The sequence below is a fragment of the Dermochelys coriacea genome, chromosome 9 (genome assembly GCF_009764565.3).
Source record: "Dermochelys coriacea isolate rDerCor1 chromosome 9, rDerCor1.pri.v4, whole genome shotgun sequence".
Lineage (NCBI taxonomy): Eukaryota > Metazoa > Chordata > Testudines > Dermochelyidae > Dermochelys > Dermochelys coriacea.
In genome coordinates, this window is record NC_050076.1 from 4681659 (window position 1) to 4703280 (window position 21622).

At 43.3% G+C, this 21622-nt stretch overlaps 1 protein-coding gene across 6 annotated transcripts in view; it reads right to left on the minus strand.

Annotated features, from left to right (window-relative positions):
• LOC119861738 (LIM domain containing preferred translocation partner in lipoma) overlaps positions 1–21622 on the minus strand; it is a 523166-nt gene that overhangs the window by 172311 nt on the left and 329233 nt on the right. For all 6 annotated transcript variants that reach the window (XM_043491737.1, XM_038417228.2, XM_043491736.1 and 3 more), the window contains one exon: positions 15917–16039. In XM_043491737.1, the coding sequence (XP_043347672.1) occupies positions 15917–16039 (123 nt within the window). The remainder of the gene's footprint in view (positions 1–15916; positions 16040–21622) is intronic.

Below are 21622 nucleotides of genomic sequence, written 5' to 3' on the forward strand. Positions count from 1 at the left end.
TTCTCCTACCTTTTTCTCCCACCCCCATCATGAGAATCACATGGGAGCAGACAGAATCTGGCCCTGACCAACAAGAGAGAAGAGCCACACCATTTTTTAAAGTATATTAGACTATTATAATCTTTTCCTCTTCTAATTAGGGCCTCCAGTTAGCACCACTGTGCAATTGCTAAGCAGATTTTAAATGGGGACTTAAGTAGCTGTTTTAATACCTAATCAAATGGGTAAATACAATGATTTGCTCCAATTCCCGCTCTGATTACATAGTGGAGCTATTTCATTTCCTAAATAAGATCCTTGTACCCAAAAAGAATAGTTTAACGAGCTTAAGAACAGAATGTTGGGCTCAATTTCTTTCAAGGGTAATAGAGTGGGAGTGTCTATATAATTAGCTTTGCTGGGCTCCCTCCCCCAGGACACAAAGCTTTCTATACATGAGCTTTCTCTCTTTCTCCAGGCCCCCCGCTACAGCTACAAAACAATACAGAGCATGTTTGGTTCCTGATTAGAGAGAAAGAACGAGAGAAATTCTAGTTATTTCGACAGGAAGTATCCCAAACCTTTACTTTTTCCTTTAACAGTCAAAAGTTTGTATATATTTTGCTAATTCATTGCACTTCTAGCTATTATAAGACAGCACAAAATCTAAGATCCTCCAACCTGCTAATATATTTATCAAATCAAATACAGAGTATGAATCTCTGAAGTGCCCCAGTTTTAACTCTCTCTCCATAGGACATGCAATCAAGTTAACATCACACGATCAATGGCATGAAATATTAAATAATTGATCTCAGAGCCTGATTCTGATTCACTAACATAAACTTCCAGGGTCTGTTCTTAAAAATAACATACTTGATCTTCTGACTTTCCCCAGCAAGTCAGATTGTATATAGGCTGACCTAAACAAAGGATATTTTGTGCTTTCATGACATCTTTCATTGTCTTTCAAGTGTTTTCCAACTATCACCCTAAAGTTCATAGGAGGTAGGTAATTATCATCATCCTCATTTCACAGAGGGGAAACCATGCCCTAGAGAGGTTAAGTAATTTGCCCCTGATCTCACTGCATTTGAGCAACAGTCAGGAACAGAACAACAACAAAATATGACTCCCAGTTCCTTGCTACAATTTCTAGACCAAACATCCTTTGGCGTCCAGTCTGATGTCCATCTTAACGGCCTCTAAAATATAACCAGGTGCCTCTCATCCTATTTCATGCTGGTAGCCATGAACTACTGCCTGTGGACATTGTCTTTAGAAATTATGAGATGTCAACATACAAAAGCCTCACCAGAAAGTGGTGTCATGCTTCAGTCATTAATGTTTTCAAAACCCTTTGAGATTAAGGGTGCTCCAGAAAGACTGCTCCAGACAAAAAGCCAGATGTTGAATCAGACTGAACGAAACTACAAAAAACACAGCTAACGCAAATCGTCATCCTCCTCCATTGCTTCTCGATGATCAAATATTTGTAAATAATAAAATAATAAATATTAATAATAAAATGTCCAAGAGTTGATTCAGGTGTGAGGGTCAAACAATGAAAGTTGGAAGTCCCCATTTTTGTAGTTCAACCACAACGAGGGCTCAGAAAGGAACAGATATTGCACAGAAATTTGCTTAATTTCAGGATTAGATACAGTGGTGCCTGACAGACAGATACTGAGAAACAGGGAATGAGATGAGTCATGCTTCCAGGTAGGGTATTTCCCTAGATGACAAACTTCCGTCACTGCTGCTCCTGAAGGTAGGGGATGTAAAAATGGGGGATAGTGCAAAATTTACTTTATTGAGGCCCCCTAAGCACAGACTACATCCCAGCAGGTTCAGCTGCAGAATATAACAGGGGAATGGGCTGGCATTTCAAAAGGATTAATATAAGAGTCCAGCAAGCAGAGCTCTGACACTCTCATTTACCTAGCCAGGCCAGAAGCAGATAAAGGCCCTGACAAAATCCTTCATGTGCTTTACAGCAGCCAGAACTGAAAGGGTTTGAGAGAAATGTCACAATAGAAGACAAAATACCTACAAGACACTCTTCCTAATCTACTCAACCTGCAGCCTTGGGCCTTGGTCCTGCAGATCCATGCATGTGAGTAGCCCCATTAATTTGGTTCAGTGGGACTGCTCACGTGTACAAAGTTCTCCTCAGGTGTGTAAATATTTGCAGGACCAAGTCCGGATTTCTCGGGAACAGCGGAGACCCTGAGGCAATTCAAAGGAGACACTGGCTTGGAAGTCACCAACTGTGCCTTCGGAAGTCCCACATGTCAGAGAGACAAAAGGCAATGGACGCACCGCTAAGGACTGTATTAATCGTTAGCCAGGCCTATTTAAATATGTAACTATAAAGAAAGTTGCAGGACAGCTGTGCAGGCCCACATATAGCACAAGCTTTTGGGAGATGCAAAGAGAGGCTGCAAAGCAGCTGATCATTGCATATGAGCCTAACTTAGGTGGGATGAAGCCAGTGGAGCTGAGGGTTCTTCAGAGAGGAACCAAGAGAAAGAGGGACATCAGGGCTCCAGAGGGCCAGATATGTACTAGTAGTATTATAGCAGTGCCTTGAGACCGTCTAATGCAAGCAGAGCCCTGCTGGGTGCTGCACATACGCACAGTAAGAGACAGTCCCTGCCCTGAATAGCAGGTCAGTGTGAGCTCTGAGATCCTCCTCCCTTGCCAGGTCTTGGAGCCCGGGCTCCATCCTGAGAAGGAACGTCGAAGCTGCTATTTTTAGTGCCGCTGCGTGAGCCTGAATCAGCTGACCCAGGCTCTGAGGCGTGCTGCCGCGGGGGCTTTACTGCTGTGTAGATGCACGCAGAGACAGTCTGCTACAGAGCAGGGACTTGAATCCAAATCTCCTGAATGCTAAGGCAGAGCCTTAGCCACAGGGCCATCCATCCTTCCTTCCTAAGCACCAAGATGGTATTGTCGTTAGTGAACGGGAACTCAAGTGCAAGGTGCCGACTATTTGATAACCAACATTCCTGTCCTTCCATAGACCTTAAGTTCCTTAGCAAGTTTCAGATGCAATGATTAGGAAGGACAATGCTGCACATTATTGGTGCTCATTCTTAATGGCCCAAACCCTACATTCATTACCCAGGCAATCTTTCACCTCTTTGGGAGCATGGCCCGCTGCTCCGTCTCCACTGCCCAAGAAGGACCCATGGCCACATCCAAGACTCTTTCAAGGCACAGTTTTATTCCTCAACATAAAACTTAGGCAAAGCACCAAAACAAAAGCAGTTCCCTTGCCCACCCTAGGGTACAGCACCTCGAGCTTTTTCCCTGGCCTTTCTCACGGCTGAAAGGAGGACACAGCCTTCCCTTCAATCACCCTACTGTAAGAGTCCATCTTCCACCTATACCTCCTTGAGCTGCCTCTGCCACCTAGGGTCTGTCTACACTGCAGCAGGGAAACGGCCTCCCAGCCTGGGCAGACACACTCGCGCTAGAGGGGCTCGCAATAGGGCACTAATAGCAGTGTGGACAATGCAGCCCCAGCGTGACTAGGGTAGGCACCCAAGCTCAAGCCTAGGGGGTCAGGGGAGGGGAGGTTATGCTCAGGGGGCTAGCCCAAGCCACAATGTTCACACAACTATTTTTAGCATGCTAGCTGGAGCCTCTCTAACGTGAGTCTGTCTACCCAGGATCATCTGATCCTTCCCAGCTGGGTCTGATCATCTAACAGGGTTTACTGACCCCCTGGCTTTTAAAGGGGCAGCCACCTGTTACAGGTCCTTTTGTCTGAGTAAAACCAAGTAAGGTCCTGCAGGATTTCACTATTTCTTTAAGACCAGAGGCCTTTTGAATCTATGGATTTAAATATTACGTCTCTCTTTCCCCTATCATTTGAAATTAAAGTAAACATGGACTAGAGCCCTATGATTTTATTTTATCTGTCACATCTCACTGTCCTTAAACACACTCTAAATGAGTGGGTTTAGTTCAATAAAACTGCTCTTCTCCTTGTCTCTCAGACTCAGCAAACATACAATAGGAAGCAGCACTCCAGTACATTCAGAAGCAACACACGTTACATCGTGAGTCGATGATCCATCTGGCAGGCTGACATAGCCGTAAGTTTGCTTAATTGTCAGGTCAGGCATATTACAGATCCAGGCTGTCAGTCCTTTTATTACAGTTTTGTAGTGGAGAATGTAAAACTCCTTGTAGAGCGTGTGTATGTGTGTGAGAGAGGGCAAGCGCCAGGAACTATAATGAAGAACAATGGGATTCAATTAAGCAAGAAATACTGAAGTTGACTATCAATAAAGATTCCTAACCGAGGTATCCATTACAATCTGGAGCAGTCTCGCAAGGGAAACAGTGGAAGCCCCTTCATTTGAATGATTTAAAACTGGACAGGAGAAAGCACTGAAGAGTGAATTATAGGGAGTAATTTAGCTTTTACTCCTTGGGGGAAAAGGGCTAGGGGACTTCAAGTGCAAATGGAAGAGACGTATTAAGCTATCTGTGCATTTTTTTGGCTCATGTGCCTTCTTCTCTGCAGCTACCATCATCCAGGCAACCTTTCTGCAAACCCTACTCACCAAATGTCCATCTCATTTCAGATTCTGCCTGAAAATGTTTTTCCTTCCTTGCCTGTATATTCATACATCTCCCCCTTTTCTCTTACTATCTACTTAAATTCGGTAATTATAGTATTTACAAAAAGAAAAGGAGTACTTGTGGCACCTTAGAGACTAACAAATTTATTAGAGCATAAGCTTTCGTGAGCTATAGCTCACTTCATCGGATGCATCTGATGAAGTGAGCTGTACCTCACGAAAGCTTATGCTCTAATAAATTTGTTAGTCTCTAAGGTGCCACGGGTACTCCTTTTCTTTTTGCGAATACAGACTAACACGGCTGCTACTCTGAAACCTGTCATATAGTATTTACAGTAACTGTATAATGTGACCCGTACGAAAGATGCTATGCCAAACTAAACTCTGATCCATATAGCCACATGCATGGAGGATTTCATACGCAAACCCACACACATGTAATGTGAACTCACACTCAAGTATGTGTAACATATAATGGCAGCGTGCTCACTAAAATTTTATTGCCACTAGTTAGGGATGACCATATTACAACATTGGCAAAGCCATGAGTAAGTTATGTGAGTCATGCCAATTATGTGCCACTAAAATCTTTTGAGAAAATAAATTAACCTCATTTTACCTTATTTGTTGAGGGGTCCTGGAATCAGAGCTTACTCTGCTGCTAATCTCAGTCCTGTGAGATGCATCAACCCTAAAATACTGTGCAAATAATTCAATTCATGCATAAACAGAACACGAAAGGCATGGAGAGAAGTGAGTGGAATGATCTGCAATAGCAGAATGCATATCAAATTGAAAAGTAAGACCAACAAGGCAGTAATTAGACCTGCACTATTGTATGGCTCCTAATGCCGGGCACTAAGGAAGAGCTATAGTATTAGTGTTTTTGGAACAGGGAATTAAAAACTTATCCTCCCTGTCATCATGAAGCTCTGAACGACTGTTGGTGTGCCAGATTTGTGACGACCATGATATTTCTCCATGGCGAAGGATTTCTAATAATAGCAATGTGCTAATTAATCTACTGCTTTGAAATCACTCCAAGTCAAGAGAAATATATCCAGGTATCTTCTGAAGCTTCTCCATCTCGCAGACCAAATATAAACTCTAGCTCAACCACAAGTTATGGGTTGGATGCAGGAATCATTGGGTGATGGTCTCTGGCCTGTATTCTGCAAGAGGGGTGGTCAGATTAGATTATCATAACAACACAAGGCCTGAAAGCTAAGAAAAATCCACAAATCATGCTGCAAGCTGTATATGCCTTCCTACTTACCTACAATGTTATCTGTTTCAGTGTCTTAGACACACTCCTAGGTGAAACTTTGATAGAGTGGACTGGAAACAAGAGACGGTCTGAGACTGAAATAAAACTATGTCTCAGACTGCACACAATGATAGAGATATTTCAATAACAGTTTCAAAATCTCATTTTCTGGGCAGAGCCATTTCTCCCATGGATTTCAAAGAAAAGACATGGATACTTGCTGGACCAAAGCATTATTGATTTCATGTAGAAATGACAGGGAATTGGAGTGCAGGCTTTTAGCTGTGAAGTAGGTTTGCTTGGGTATAATATTTTCCCCCTTTCAAGGTCTGTTTCCTCCACTTAGAACTCTGCTCCCTATTGAAACACAATGTGGTAATAATACATGCTAAGTTAGGCTTGTAGGCTATGTCATTGAGCCTGTTTTATGGAACAAAAGATGACAACGCTAGGCTGTGAAAATCAGAACTACTTTCAAGCCAAAATATAAACATCCTCTCGTTAAATTTTGCTGCAATACAAAGTCTGAGTTAAGGAAACAACTTCCTCTCTCTCGTACAATGAAACTTCTAGCAAACTGGAATAATTTACAGTTATTAGAAGAGCTACAGCGAGGATCCATTGATTCATAACTTTCCTGTATCATTTTTTTAAGTCTATTAGTCTATGCAGCTTTAATATACAGAAAGAGAGAAGGCAGTTCAGCTCCGCAGTCATATCTCAACAGGTTGTAGGCAGGCAAGCAAAAGACAATCAATGACCAAAAAAATACAGACAGCCCCTTAAAACTGTCCACAGTTGCATTCACCTCATACTTTAACTGTTAACTGTTCTGGACTGGGAACCTCTTGTAACAACTCTGATACGCGCTCAGGCTATAAATGTATCATGTATATTTATGCAAGTGATAGCAAGGTCGGTGGAAGAACTGCACAGCTGGCTGATTGGCTCTTATTCTCCTTTATTGCCCTGATTCCAACTCTTCTGCATTCCCTTCACTTCAGCTGAAACAAGGACCGCTCCACCGTCTATCAAGTGAGGGTGCAGGGGAGGAATTTGCAGTAGATAGATGTACTGTCAGGGAGGCCAGAGAGAGGAAAGTTGGTCCAGTCTGGAACCTGGGAGACGAGGGTGCAGTTTCCTGCACTACCACAGGTCCCAGGTTTTTTCCGGGTGTCCAAAATCTCTCCTCCTCCTCCTATCATGCAATGCGCGATGGGAGGAAATATAAGCTTAGACTTAAAAGACTGGGACTCTGGAGAGCTGGTTTCAGTTCCAGTGGCAACTGATTCACTGTGTGAATTTGGCAAATTACATAAGCTCTCTGCCTCAGTTTCCCCATGTGCAAAATTGGAACATTTCTTCCCTACCTCACAGGGATGTTGGGATGGTAAATTTGTTAATGTACGTGAAATGCTCAGATGCAACAGCCCCTAAAAGCAGATAAATAGTGTGCTGTGCACTGGCTATCTGCTGCCCTCCACCCCAGAGGTGGATGCATTTCGATGGCATTGTGCATACATAGTTTTTGAAGCATTATGAGCGCCTTCAGGGTGAGAGAGATTTCAGTATTATTAATGAAATGGCATATCACGAAAACCTACGCTGGAGTAATGAGTGACTCATTTCCTAAGGGGCTCATGAAGAGTATGCTGATGCCACTGAAAAATAAAAGCTATGAAACAAAATTTGACAACATATGGGATACCTTGAGCTGCTTAAAAAGGTAAGGGACATGCTCTTAAACCATTCACAACAAAATAATAATGAATGCAGAAATTAAAAAAATAATAATTTATGAGGTACCATTTACTTTTTGCAAAAAGAAAAGGAGTACTTGTGGCACCTTAGAGACTAACAAATTTATTTGAGCATAAGCTTTCGTGAGCTACAGCTCACTTTATCGCAATTCCCATAGTCAATATTTATCCTAGTCCACATATAAAATTGGAGATGACAGCATAGATTATAAAACACAATATATTCTACACTCGGCTTCATCTGAATCTGTAACCAAACACGTATGCAAAAATGAAGCGGATTTGAGGCATGAAATGCTATTTCAGAAGCAGGGAGGAAAAAGGGTTTTGTGAACCTGATTTTGCATTTGAAAAAAATAAATAGACGGGATAGAAGTCCTTTATTGTCACACTGGCAACAGTACAACAGGAGGGAATACTAGAACATAAAGGCCATTCTTATCTGGTTCATCTGTGACAATCTGATAATCTGGGGAAAAAATTTAAAAAATCTTAACAGACATGCTCTTATCAAAAGAATTAACTTCTAATACATACCAACAGATGCGGCAGCTTCAAGCATCTGCTAATCAGAACAGTGTCAGTTAGCTAGCTGGCTCTGGCTGGAGTCCATGAGCAAAGGAAGACTTTCTCTCCTCTAGAGATAGGCCATGATCCAAATATACACAGGGCTGAAAGTACTGCCTGAAAATTCATACATACACCCAAGGTACCTGGGAACATACCTGCCCCATGCATAATTATCTGCATACGTGTGTCAGCGTGCATGGAAAACTTAGACGCTGGAATGAGAACTATGGCAATAGCAAAGCCCCTGGAGAGTGTTAACTCTGGGACAAATATCAAAGCACCTGCCAAACAAGCAGTTCGAGTGATTGATGCAATTCTGCATTTGGAGATAGGAATTTCAGGACTGCCTGAATTTCCTGCAAATAGCTCCCAGGGCATTAGAGCAGTGCTTCTCAAGCTATCTGAGGTGGGGGACTGGCAATATTTTTCCCCAGTGTGTGCGCAGACCGGCAGCCGATGGCTCGCGGACCGGTGCTGGTCCGCGGACCACCACTTTGAGTAGCACTGCATTAGAGGTAAGGCAACATGCTTGCTAAAAAATTTAAGAGATTCTCTTATTCTTCTAAAAAAGAAAAGGAGTACTTGTGTCATCTTAGAGACTAACAAATTTATTAGAGCATAAGCTGTTGTGAGCTACAGCTCACTTCATCGGATGCATTTGGTGGAAAGCTTATGCTCCAATAAATTTGTTAGTCTCTAAGGTGCCACAAGTACTACTTTTCTTTTTGCGAATACAGACTAACACGGCTGCTACTCTGAAACCTGTCTTATTCTTCTGTATTTAAAAAAAAATCCATCTGGGGTTCTACTATTAGGCCAGATACAGATCTGGGGCTGTATGAACAGCGTGGTGGTTCTCCTCCTTCACCCACAACCTCATGCTCCATCTAGAATTCCAGGGAAGTTGGATGTTGCTGCTAAAAATTACAAGCAGTTAAATCATCATCATTAGGTTTCAAAATCAACACCTCATTGGGATGAGTGGGGGTAATTCACATCTTTGTAAAAGCTATTTTTTCAGTCAGTGTGCCAGCATAATCATTAAGACAGCCCTGAATATGGTCACTTTCAGAAAGTCCCAAATGATAAGAATTAGTTGATTTTTTTTAAAACCAAAGCTTAAAATTCACCACCAGAGAAGTGCTGATGTGCTCTACCCCTACATGTCAGCTGAATCAAAACTCTGAGGACATACCAGTATTGATTCCCACAAGCTGTAGATGTACTCACTACAATTGAGCATTACTTTAAGAGTCACCAACCTAAGAGTCAAATCTTGCTCCTACCGACATCAGTGGAAGCCATGCTGTCCACTTCAACAGGAACAAGATTTGGTTCAAAGCACATCAAATGAAAGTTCCAGAGAAGTTCTGAACACCGAAACTGACTATTCCCATTCATTTAGCATCTCTAAGGTCCATGCCATAATTCACAGATTCCAAGGCCATAAGGGTCCACTGTGATCATCTAGTCTGACCTCCTGGATGTTACAGGCCAGAGAACGTCCCCAAAATAATTCCTAGAGCAGATCTTTTAGAAAAAAAATCCAGCCTCAATTTAAAAATGGTCAGTGATGGAGAATCCACCATAACCCTTGTTAAATTGTTCCAATGATTAATTACCTTCACCATTAAAAATTTACACTGTATTTCCAGTCAGAATTTGTCTAGCTTCAACTTCCACCCCCTGGATCACATTATACCTTTCTTTGCCAGATTGAAGAGCCCATTATTAAACATTTTTCTCATACAGATACTTATAGACTGCAACCAAGTCACCCCTTAACCTTCTCTTTTTTAAGATAAATAGATGGAGCTCTTTCTGTCTATGCCTTTATGGAATGTTTTGTAATCCTTTAGTCATTCTCATGGCTCTTCTCTGAACCTTCCCCAATATATCAAAATCCTTAATTGCAGTCACCAGAACTGGACACTGTATTCCTTGTAGCAGTTGCACTAGTGCCAAATAGAGAGGTAAAATGATCTCTCTACTCTTACTCTGGATATTCCTGTTTATGCAGCTCAGTATCACATTAGCTCTTCTGACCACAGCATTGCACTGGAAACTCATGTTCAGCAAAAAGCCCTCCTATCTTTTTCAGAGTCATTGCTTTCCAGGACAGAGTCCCCCATCCTGTAAGTAGGGCCTATGTTCTTTGTTCCTAGATGTGTACATTCATTTGTATTAAAATGTGTATTGCTTATATACAGAAAATTAATAAGGGAAGCAAAGGGACAAGGAGAAATCTACAGCCAGCAGAGTTAAGGACGATAAGGAGTTTTTAAAATATATTAGTAACAAAGAGAATCCTGACAATGGTATTGATCCATTATTAAATGGAAGTGGTAGAATTATCAATAATAATACAGAAAAGGCAGAAGTGTTCAATAAATATTTCTGTTCCCTATTTGGGGGGAAAAACAGAAGATATCGTCTCATCATATGTGATAACATGCTTTTCATTCAACTAGTATCTCAGAAGAATGTTAAAGAGAAGCTACAAAAGTTAGCAATTTTAATTCAGCAGGTCCAGATAACTTACATCCAAGGGCTGGACCATTAATGTTTATTGTCAACAAGTCTTGCGGGGGAGTTCCAGCAGACTGGAAGAATGCTAACGTTGTGCCAATTTTTAAAAAAGGGTAAATGGGATGGCCTAGGTAATTATAGGCCTGGAGGCCTGACATTCATCCTGAGCAATATAATGCAGCAGCTGATTCAGAACTCAATTAATAAAGACTAAAGAGGGTAATGTAATTAATGCAAATCAACATGGGTTTATGGAAAATAGATCCTGTCAAACTAACCCGATATCTTTTTTTTTAATGAGATTGTGTTAATATAATATACTCAGACTTCTGTAAGGTGTTTGTCTTGGTACCACGTGACATTTTGATTAAAAAACTAAACAAATATAAATTAACACAGCACACATTAAATGGATTAAAAATTGGCTAACTGATAGGTCTCAAAATGTCATTGTAAACGGGGACTTGTCATCAAGCAGGTGTGTTTCCAGTGGGATCCCACAGGCATCAGTTCTTTGCATTATGTTATTTTACATTTTTATCAATGACCTGGAAGAAAACATAAAATCATCCCTAATAAATTTTGCAGATGACACAAAAATGGGGGTGGTCAGTAACGAAGAGGACAGATCAATGATACAGAGCAATCTGGATCACTTAGTAAACTGGGCGCAAGCGAACAATATGCATGTTAATAGGGCTAAGTGTAAATGTATCCATCTAGGAACAAAGGGTGTAGCCATATGTACAGGATGTTCTAGCCATACGTTCTATCCTGGGAAGCAGTGACGCTGACAAAGATTTGGGGGCAGCAGTGGATAAGCTGAATGTGAGCTCCCTGTGTGATGCTGAGGCCAAAAAGAGCTAATGGGAGAAATAAACCACGAAAACTCAAGTAGGAGTAAAGAGGTTGTTTAATCTCTCTATTTGGCACTGGTGAGATGGCTGCTGGAATCCTGTGTCCAGTTCTGGAACACACAAGTCAAGACAGATGTTGATATATCTGAGAGGATTCAAAGAGCAACAAGAATGACTAAGGATTAGAAAGAATGTCTTATAGTGATAGACTCAAAGAGGTCAGTCTATTTAGCTTAACTAAGAGAAAGGTTAGGGTTGACTTGATTGCAATCTATAAGTATCTATATGGGGAAAATATTCAACAATGAGCTCTTCAATCTAGCAGAGAAAGGTATCATGGGTATAAGTTGAAGCTACACAAATTCAGACTGGAAATAAGATGAAAATTTTTGACAGCAAGAGTAATTAACCATTGAAACAATTCACAAAGGGTGGTTGTAGAGTCTCCATCCCCGGTAATTTTTAAATCAAGATTGGAATTTTTCTAGAAGTTACGCTCTAGGAATTACTTTGGGTGAAATCTCCGGCTTGTGTTATACTGGAGGTCAGACTGGTCCCTTCTGGTCTTGGAATCTATTAATCTATGCTTGCACCCAGTTTACCAAGCAATCCAGATCACTCTAAAAAAAGCGCTCTAAATCTTCATTATTTACCACTTCCCCAATTTTTGTGTCCTCCACTAACTTTGTTTTCTTCCAGGTTATTGCTACAAATGTTAAATACCGTAGTGCAAAGAACTGATCCCTGCGGGACCCCCACTGGAAACACACCCACTTGATGTAGCTTTCCATTTTAAATTACATTTCAAGACCTATCTGTTAGCCAATTTTTAAAGTCTTTAATGCGTGCACATTAATTTTATATCATTCTAGGTTTTTTAATCAAAATGTTGTGCGGTACCAAGTCAAACACCTTACAGATTTACATGTAAGGGTATCTCCCACGGGTGCTTTTTGAATGGGAATTCCATGCGACAGGAGATTAACCTATGTTACATTGTTAGGGCCAGATTCTGCTGCCATTACAACGTCCTTCCGAAAACAGAAACTTGCACAGAAGACTGAGGGCTTGTCTACACAGGAAGTTATAAGGTAGAATGTGAATTTAAACTTATTGTTATACCGTTGTTATCCATTATGGATGCTCTTATTCCAGTATAAAAGGGCCCTTTTACAGTTTAGGTTATGCTTCTTTGGAAGCGGTTTAAGCTAAGATTAGAAAAAACCACTGTTATACCTGAATGAGTGTCCCCACAGCAGCATTATATAGTATAACTATAGTATAACTATAGTGGTTTAATTATACCAGTATAACTGGAAAAATCTCCCGTGTAGAAACCCCTAATTCCCTTTTCCTAGCTACTGCCATTATCCTGGCACATTTGAGATGGTAAGTGAAGGCTTGAGCCAGTAACTACATTGCTTTACTGATGAGATGCCTAGGCTATTATCCCTACTATAGGCTGTCAAGTGAGTCACTGTTTTTTTTTATACTTACTGCAGATCAAATAAAGACAAACATCAAAGGCTTGTATTATGTTTCCATCCTTGGAGGATTTACTCATGTACCTTTTGATTATAGAAGATGACACATTCAACTCCAGCATTTTTTTTTCTTGCAGCTGTTGTTAATAGTTGGCATAATTGTATTTTTCACAGGACACAATTTCGTTAAATAATAAATACTGAGAAGTGTAACGTAAAATGAACAAAAGAAGGGCCGCTCCGTATCAAAGCTGAAACGCTGCTTCTAACCCACCCTGTTTGCTATAGTAGCAAACACACTACGTAAGATCAACCCACCATTCCTAAACTTGAAGGGCCCATTTTCACTGCACAGTTAGCCTAGGTGATTGGCACCCAGGTCTAAAAACCCAGGTGAGCCTACCCTCTGAGCAAGCATCGAAGAGCTCTACTTGGGGTAGTGTGTCCTCATTGTTTCTGCACTCACCTGTGTGTGTCTGAGGGCATGTCCTGTGGTTCCTTGTGTTGATAAACTTTAGGATTCCTTCTCAATCATTTGCGTCAATTGCAAAAAGAACTTATCTGTCCTTTGGGGGAATTGTGGGAAGCCACTGGCAGACGATCAGCATGTGAGTGATTTTGCATATGTCCTTGCCACAAAAGTGGACAGGCTCCAGCTCAAGTTAAAGTGGAGCTCAGGTGCCAACCCACCACCTCCAGGCCAGTAAAAGCCCAGGTTAACTGTGCAGTGAAGACACACCCCAAGAGACAAATCTACATAGCCACTCACCGTAATCACAGGCAGAAAGTTGTGCACGAGCTGCACATGAAAAATGTGAGTTTATGCACACTGTCAGTGGGATACAGGATCTCAGGGCTGCCGACTTTATAAACTGGAATAAGTTACATGGCTCCATTGCAACTAGGGCTGTGTGTTCGAATGCTACAGAACCCCAAATAAACCTGTATAGGGTGGCATTTGAATTTGGAATTTCTACCACCAGGACCTATTCAAAATATGGGAACAAAATAATGTGAGATCATAGTCTTTTCACATTATTTTAGAGCCCAGAGGAAGGATAATACTGTGACAAGAATACATCTCTTACATTGTTTCAACCCCATCAAGTGTTTCCCAACCCCTCCAAAAAAATCTAATAAAAAACAAAAGAAATACAAACTATTTGATACAGAATATTAGAGCATGAACACAACCCCAGTTACAAAAGGCAGCATTGTAACTTTCCATCTCTCATCTTAAGAAACTCTTGACATTAGAAAAAGGACCAAAACCACGACTACTTCATGAAGTCTGCAGTTTAGGGAGAGTACCCTGAATTAGAGTGTTTGCAAGGAACTAAAGGATGGGCTGTAAACATGTATGAGCGCTGTCTCCATGCAGCTACAATGAAAATGCAACGCGTGTCTCATGAGGCCGTCTCAGGGTCCAAATCAACCAAAAAAGCCAGGTCACCCATAATTCTGCCAACGGACCCTAAAGGTGGGATATTAAAGAGCACTTAACGTTGGTCGCACTCCGCTCCCAGTAAGTTAGCGTTAACGTTCTCATTGACTCCAGTGGGAGCAAAGTTAGGCCAGCACGGAGCACTTTTGTAACTTCCACACATATGGAGGGATTACTTTAGCTCTGAAAGCCCCTGCCTACACTTGCAGCAGTGCATGGGGTGTGTGGAGCTCCATGTGGCAGTGAAAGGCTCTGGCAGGGGAAGGAAGCAGGCAAAGACTACGGCGGCGGGGAGGCAGCAGGACACTAAACTGCTATAAATAGTAGTGTAGACGTGAGAGGCACTTCTTGGGTGTGTCGAGAGCCATGTAAGTTACATACCCTGGCATTCAGGCATGGGCACTCGTCTTTACTCACCTAAGCTGTGCCTCGCCATCTACGCTGCTATCTACACCGGCATTAGTTGAGTGTGCAGTGTCTACCCAAAACGCTGCCGTGAGTACAGCCCTTCTCTAACTCTATCAGGTCGTTTACCGCAACGGGTAAGGAGGCAGAGCGCCTACCCTCAAATGATTGCAACAGAATACAGACAAATACCTTGCACAGTGCAACCATTTGCATCAGCTAATTCTGATTCTTCTTACTTTTGTGGGGTTAATCCGAGTCACTGTCACTTAAACATACACATATATCGTATACACAAAGTTGCATAAACATGCGTAGAAACACGTCTATACATAATACGTGATGGCAACGGTAAGTAGAGAGAGTAAAAGAGATATCCAACTGGAAGGCTATTGGGTTTGGGATATCTTTGGATGCCACATCAACAATCCCCTTGAAATGCCATTACTGTGTCATTTTTCAGATGCTAAAAAATCACGTAACATGCACAGATCTGCTTCCTAGGTGTCCCCAGAATCATAGGGACACAAATAAGCCCTGCAGCCCACATCTAGACATGGAGGAGGAAGCGAGGTTCCATTCTGCATTATTGCTTTATCAACACACTGACAGCTGTGCTATGATCCAAGCATGAAGATCATAGATTTGCCGTTGATTAGACAACAAAGCTAAAAGAACACAGCTTGATATTCAGACAGCAAGGTCAGGCTGCCAGGAGTTACAGATAAAACACGCTTTTGAGCATGTTTTTAATTCAGCAGCTACTGTTGAAAGAAAATCGTGGCACACAGGGTGCCATTTTTATGGTGGCACCTCTGGCCAGCTCCACACAGACACCTAAACACGCCTGCCACTGCCCCTGTTGTCCCTTTGGCAGGTACATCTGGATGCTATAAAGATACAAAACCGGCTTGCGTACTCCCAGTGAACACAAACCGGTTTGCAAGTTGACTCCAAAAGTCATGATTTCTCACTCTAAGTTTACACAGTTCGACAGGCATAAAAAGGGGCTCAAACACTAACCTGTTGAGTCCGTGACTTGTATGGGGAGCTGCTTTCCAAGTCAGCCAGGATGCTGGTCAAGGAGTCTATTTCCGCATCTAAACTGGATCGTCTTTCTTCAAGCGTCTTCTCACCGGGATTTACCTAGCCAAGTAAGGAACAAGATTTCAAACTATTTAAATAGCTCAATCCTGCATGCAGTTTCTGATTTTCATCATCTGGAGATACTTTCACACCCTGGCAACAAATCTAGAGCATCAGGTGATGCATGCATAAACATGTTGACATATTATAGGTGGCTACCATAATCAGATTGGGGATAGGAGAGGGAGAGAGGATGACGGGCAGGGGGAACAACTGAGTTGCAAAAGGATTTAGTCTGGTTTTTAATTTGTAATTCACATTTTCCCCTATGGTTTCTGTAAGGTTTATTTAAGGATTATGAAATTATCTTAGTGCAGTTTGGAAGGTGCTGCATAAATGAGTAGGCAGCTATATTTTAGCAGCAGGCCTGGTGCGAGGGTTTGAGCATGGGCACTCAAAAGGGCATCTGGGAATGTTATTGCAAGGGAATCATGTCCCCCACCCCTGGAATGTGGCATGGCTGTCATTTAACAGCACTGAACAACACGAAAGCAATGGGTAAGGTCAAGATGGAAGGAAGAACATGGTATCTAATTGATACCACAAAGGGAATTCGGAGGAGACAGAATGCCATTGTCCGGATTGGGATCTTTAATGACCTCGAGAGATCAGGATCCCTCTTTTACATCTCACCTGAAAAATGCCACCTCCTATAGCACAGCGGCTTCTGGCAGGCCAGAAGTTGGAGGGTGGCGTGGGTGTGGTTGTGTTGAGAAAGACAGGCCAAATTTACCTCATTATAACTTTTAATAGGAGGTAAAATGATTTCCCTTCTAATGCTCTTTGTCATGCCTTGGCCACAGTGTTTTATGATGCTACGATGGAGCCAAACCCTTGTGTAAGGTCCTTAGAAAAAACATGTTCGAACAGCAAGGAAATGCTGCAGTTCTTTAGGGACAGTCTGAATTAGGTCTAGTAGTTAGCGAGCACAGGACCAGGAGCCAGCAGCACTGGTACACTACTTCTGTCCTGCCCACTCACTGGGTGACCTTGGGCAAGCACCCTTCACCTAAATTCACCCAGCTGGAAAAGTGGGTAAAAAACCAGGCACTGCCCCAGATCTGACCAAGCCGAAGTAACGGACAATGCATGCAAGCCGACCCAGCCCGATAAATTATTCCACGCCTGTTTGCGAGTGTTTCTGCAGATTTCACATGCCCCTGATCTCGGTCAGCCTGAAGGGAGAACAGCAGCCAGACTTGCTAGCCTAACTTGTTTGTCAGTGAGTGAATTCCTCGGGCACAACTCGCAGCAGCTGTGACATAAATCCGTCCCCAGCCCTGCCGACCCCTGACGGAAACGGATTTTCATTTGCTAATCCCAGCACCCACCATGAGGCTGTATCAGGACCCAAGATGCACTCGCTCTAGAGCCTTCAGACCAGAGGAGAAGCCGGGCTGGAAGCTTAGTTCTCAGTGCACAGTAGTGGTTCCCAGTAGGGAGAGCCAGGCAGAGGCACCAGGCCAGTTTGGTGGGCCATGAGGCATGACCAAGTGCACTGACTCCCCCATAGTCCACCCTGCCACTGAGCCCAGAGTACCTGCTCCCAATAGGCTTCGTAAGTCGCCAGGAAGGAGCAAGAGCAATATTTACTGTGCACCTTGTAGGTGCAGGAGGCCCAATACTACAATGGGTTCATACAGAGCAGACGGGATCACCAGGGTTCCCAGCCTTTGGCTGTTTCAAGCCCCTCTCTCTCTTGCCCTACCCCTCATCCAACACAGATGCATACTCAACTCCTTTACTTTTCCTCTCCATCTTCTCTGTCCTTCTCCCTTTTTTCTCTCCTTCTCCTTTATTTTGTGCTTTCCTCTTCTCTCCATTCCCCACTCACTACCAGAGCACTTCGAGCACAAGCTGCCACGCATGGCCCTGGAGAGCGGAGACACACAAGCTTTTGACCACCTGCTGCCAGAGTAGCTCGGGCTGGTGGCTGGTTTCAGAGCCTCAAGTCCTGGGGTGGGCGACCCATCGCCCCAGCCGGCTACACTGCAGCAGCAGGGAGAGGAGGGGAGTGGCTCTCAAAGTCCTGCCTGCCGCCACCGGAATACGTCTGCAAAGGAGGGTAGCTTTGGAGTCATGGGGTGAGATCCTGACCCCACTGAAGTCAACAGCCAAACTCCCATCAACTTCAATAGGGTCAGGATCTCACACATTCTGTTCTCCCCACCCCCATGGCACCTCCCCATCCACACAGGGATAAAATGACAAAGGAAGTGGCAGGAGCCTAAGTCCCACCTGAGCAGCTGGATAAGCGTTGCAATAAACTCAAACCCCGAGCTGCGCCTAAGGAAGGCTACATAAGATATAGTTCTGATTTGGGAAATTGGGTGCCATTACATGAGTGAAGGCCATCCTAACTCACACGTGCAAGAGGGCAGGGTCAAGGTTACGTACGCTGACCCATGCACCCTTCCCATTCTCTTAACCCAGCTTCTTGTGTGGAATCGGTCAGCGTGCACCAGAATGACTCCTTCAGAACACTCTCCATTCTGTGAATCATCGCCACTGCTCAAAGTTAGATGCCAGTCATCAATTCGAGAGCAGAAAAGAAATCCTCTCCTAAACGCGCAGTGGTATCAGATTGCCCTGCACGAACGACAAACCCTGTACCTGCTGCATCATCCTCTAAGTCCTCAGGGCCATTTTAGCAGGGAAAAGTCACTCCTAGAACGCCTTTCCTGGCTGATCTCCAATCGGAAGCGATCACAACACTTCAGACAGCTATTCCCACACAGTGCTCCTCACGAGGGCACTGCACAGCGATATCCCGGAGCAGACAAGCAGGAGTGAAACAAAAGAAGGCAATGGAGCCTACCCTAAAGCGCACACAAGGGACTCAGAACAATGCTCTGTATCCCATACACAATAGTATCTGCCGTGTACTGGACACACTAAGACAGTTCTGGATGCATCATTTGTTTCCACAAGTTATTGATTACCTTATAACCCACATGAGGCAGAGCAGAGCTGGGCCGCGATTGAGGCAGGAAAGGGCATCGCTAACGAGTGGAAACAAACAATGTAACCCAGAGCTGCTTATGCAACAGTGGTTTCGCTTTGCGCCTGCAATATTGAAGCACTGTGACAGATCAAAGCCGTATCCATGTGCAGCAGCTGGGTCCCACCAGTGAGGGGACAATGAGGAGCAGTGTGTGAAAAGGAAGGGTCCTTAGCTGTAATGCCACCGCACTGGGGGAGAGAAAGCAGAGGAGCTATGGGGGGAGACAGCAGGAGATGCACACTGGGGGGGAGGGGTCAGACAGGAGCCTCAGGTGATGCATGGATATGCCCAGAAGCCAGGCAGTTGGGCAGTACTTGTCGGACCAGCCAGGCACTTTGGGGGTGGCTGTGCAATCTAACGTAAGTGGCACCACATCCAGCTCTTCCACCTGCTACTTTTGCTACTTGCTCCCACCAGCTTGCAACCTACCCCACATCTCTGCAAAGCTCTGCAGTGTCTGGTAAACCCCACACATGGACTGGGATGGTAGGAGCAGGAAATGAAGCTAGCTGCAGGGCTGGCAAGTTGGCACTAGGTTTAGACAGAACTACAGCTAAAGAAGTGAGACAAGGAATCTTGCTGGCAGGTCAGGTATACCCCAGCTGTCCATTCAGAGGAGGGGTATTTCATATATAATCGTGGTCCAGTTGGTAGGGAACTGAACTAGGAGTCCAAGACCAGGAGATTACTCCCAGCTCCGCTGTTGACCTGGTATGTGACCGTGGTCAAGTCATTTCCCCTTTCTGTGACTCTCTTTCCCCTCCCACCAATCATCTGCCTTGTCTGTTTAGACTGTCGGCTCCTTGGTACAGGGACTGTCTCTCATAACAGGGTTCAAAAAAGAACTAGATAAGTTTATAGAGAATAGATCCATCACTGGCCATTACCCAGGATGGGCAGGGATGGTATCCCTAGCCTCTGTCTGCCAGAAGCTGGGAATGGGCGACAGGGGATGGATCACTTGATGATCACCTGTTCTGTTCATTCCCTCTGGGGCACCTGGCATTGGTCACTGTTGGAAGACAGGATACGGGGCTAGATGGACCTTTGGTCTGACCCAGTATGGCCGTACTTATGTTCTTATTGTGTGTCTGTACAGCACTTTGCACACCTGCTCTTGGCTGGCCTCTGTAGGTGCTACTTCAATATATACAGTATATACACATACAAAATATTGACCAGTTTCCCCAGTCTGTCCCTCCAAAACAGCTCTCTCAATGCCATGCATTTCAATGGAGTTGAAACCTGTGTCCCTAGCTTGCTCCCCCAAAGAAGAAGTGGGACCGCTAAACACTGAGGATGGAGTGGAGGTTAAGGATAATCTAGGCATGGCCCAATATCTAAACAAATACTTTGCCTCAGTCTTTAATAAGGCTAAAGAAGATCTTAGGGATAATGGTAGCATGACAAATGGGAATGAGGATATGGAGGTAGATATTACCATATCTGAGGTAGCAGCAAAACTCAAACAGCTTAATGGGACTAAATCGGGGGGCCCAGATAATCTTCATCCAAGAATATTAAAGGAATAGGCACCCGAAATTGCAAGCCCATTAGCAAGAATTTTTAATGAATCTGTAAACTCAGGAGCTGTACCGTATGATTGGAGAATTGCTAACATAGTTCCTATTTTTAAGAAAGGGAAAAAAAGTGATCCGGGTAACTACTGGTCTGTTAGTTTGACATCTGTAGTATGCAAGATCTTGGAAAAATTTTTGAAGGAGAAAGTAGTTAAGGACATTGAAGTAAGTGGTAAATGGGACAAAATACAACATGGTTTACAAAAGGTAGATCGTGCCAAACCAACCTGATCTCCTTCTTTGAGAAAGTAACAGATTTTTTAGACAAAGGAAACGCAGTGGATCTAATTTACCTAGACTTCAGTAAGAGTGTTTGATACCGTGCCACATGGGGAATTATTAGTTAAAATGGAAAAGATGGGGATTAATGTGAACACTGAAAGGTGGATAAGGAATTGGTTAAAGGGGAGACTACAACGGGTCGTACGGAAAGGTGAACTGTCACGCTGGAGGGAGGTTACCAGTGGAGTTCCTCAAGGATCAGTTTTGGGACCAATCTTATTTAATCTTTTTATTACTGACCTCGGCACAAAAAGTTGGAGTGTGCTAATAAAATTTGCAGATGATGTAAAGCTGGGAGGTATTGCCAATTTAGAGAAGGACCAGGATATCATACAGGAGGATCTGGATGACCTTGTAAACTGGAGTAATAGTAATAGGATGAAATTTAATAGTGAGAAGTGTAAGGTTATGCATTTAGGGATTAATAACAAGAATTTTAGTTATAAGCTGGGGACACATCAATTAGAAGTAACGGAGGAGGAGAAAGACCTTGGAGTATTGGATGATCATAGGATGACTATGAGCTGCCAATGTGATATGGCTGTGAAAAAAGCTAATGTGGTCTTGGATGCATCAGGAGAGGTATTTCCAGTAGGGATAAGGAGGTTTTAGTACCGTTATACAAGGTACTGGTGAGACCTCACCTGGAATACTGTGTGCAGTTCTGGTCTCCCATGTTTAAAAAGGATGAATTCAAACTGGGGCAGGTACAGAGAA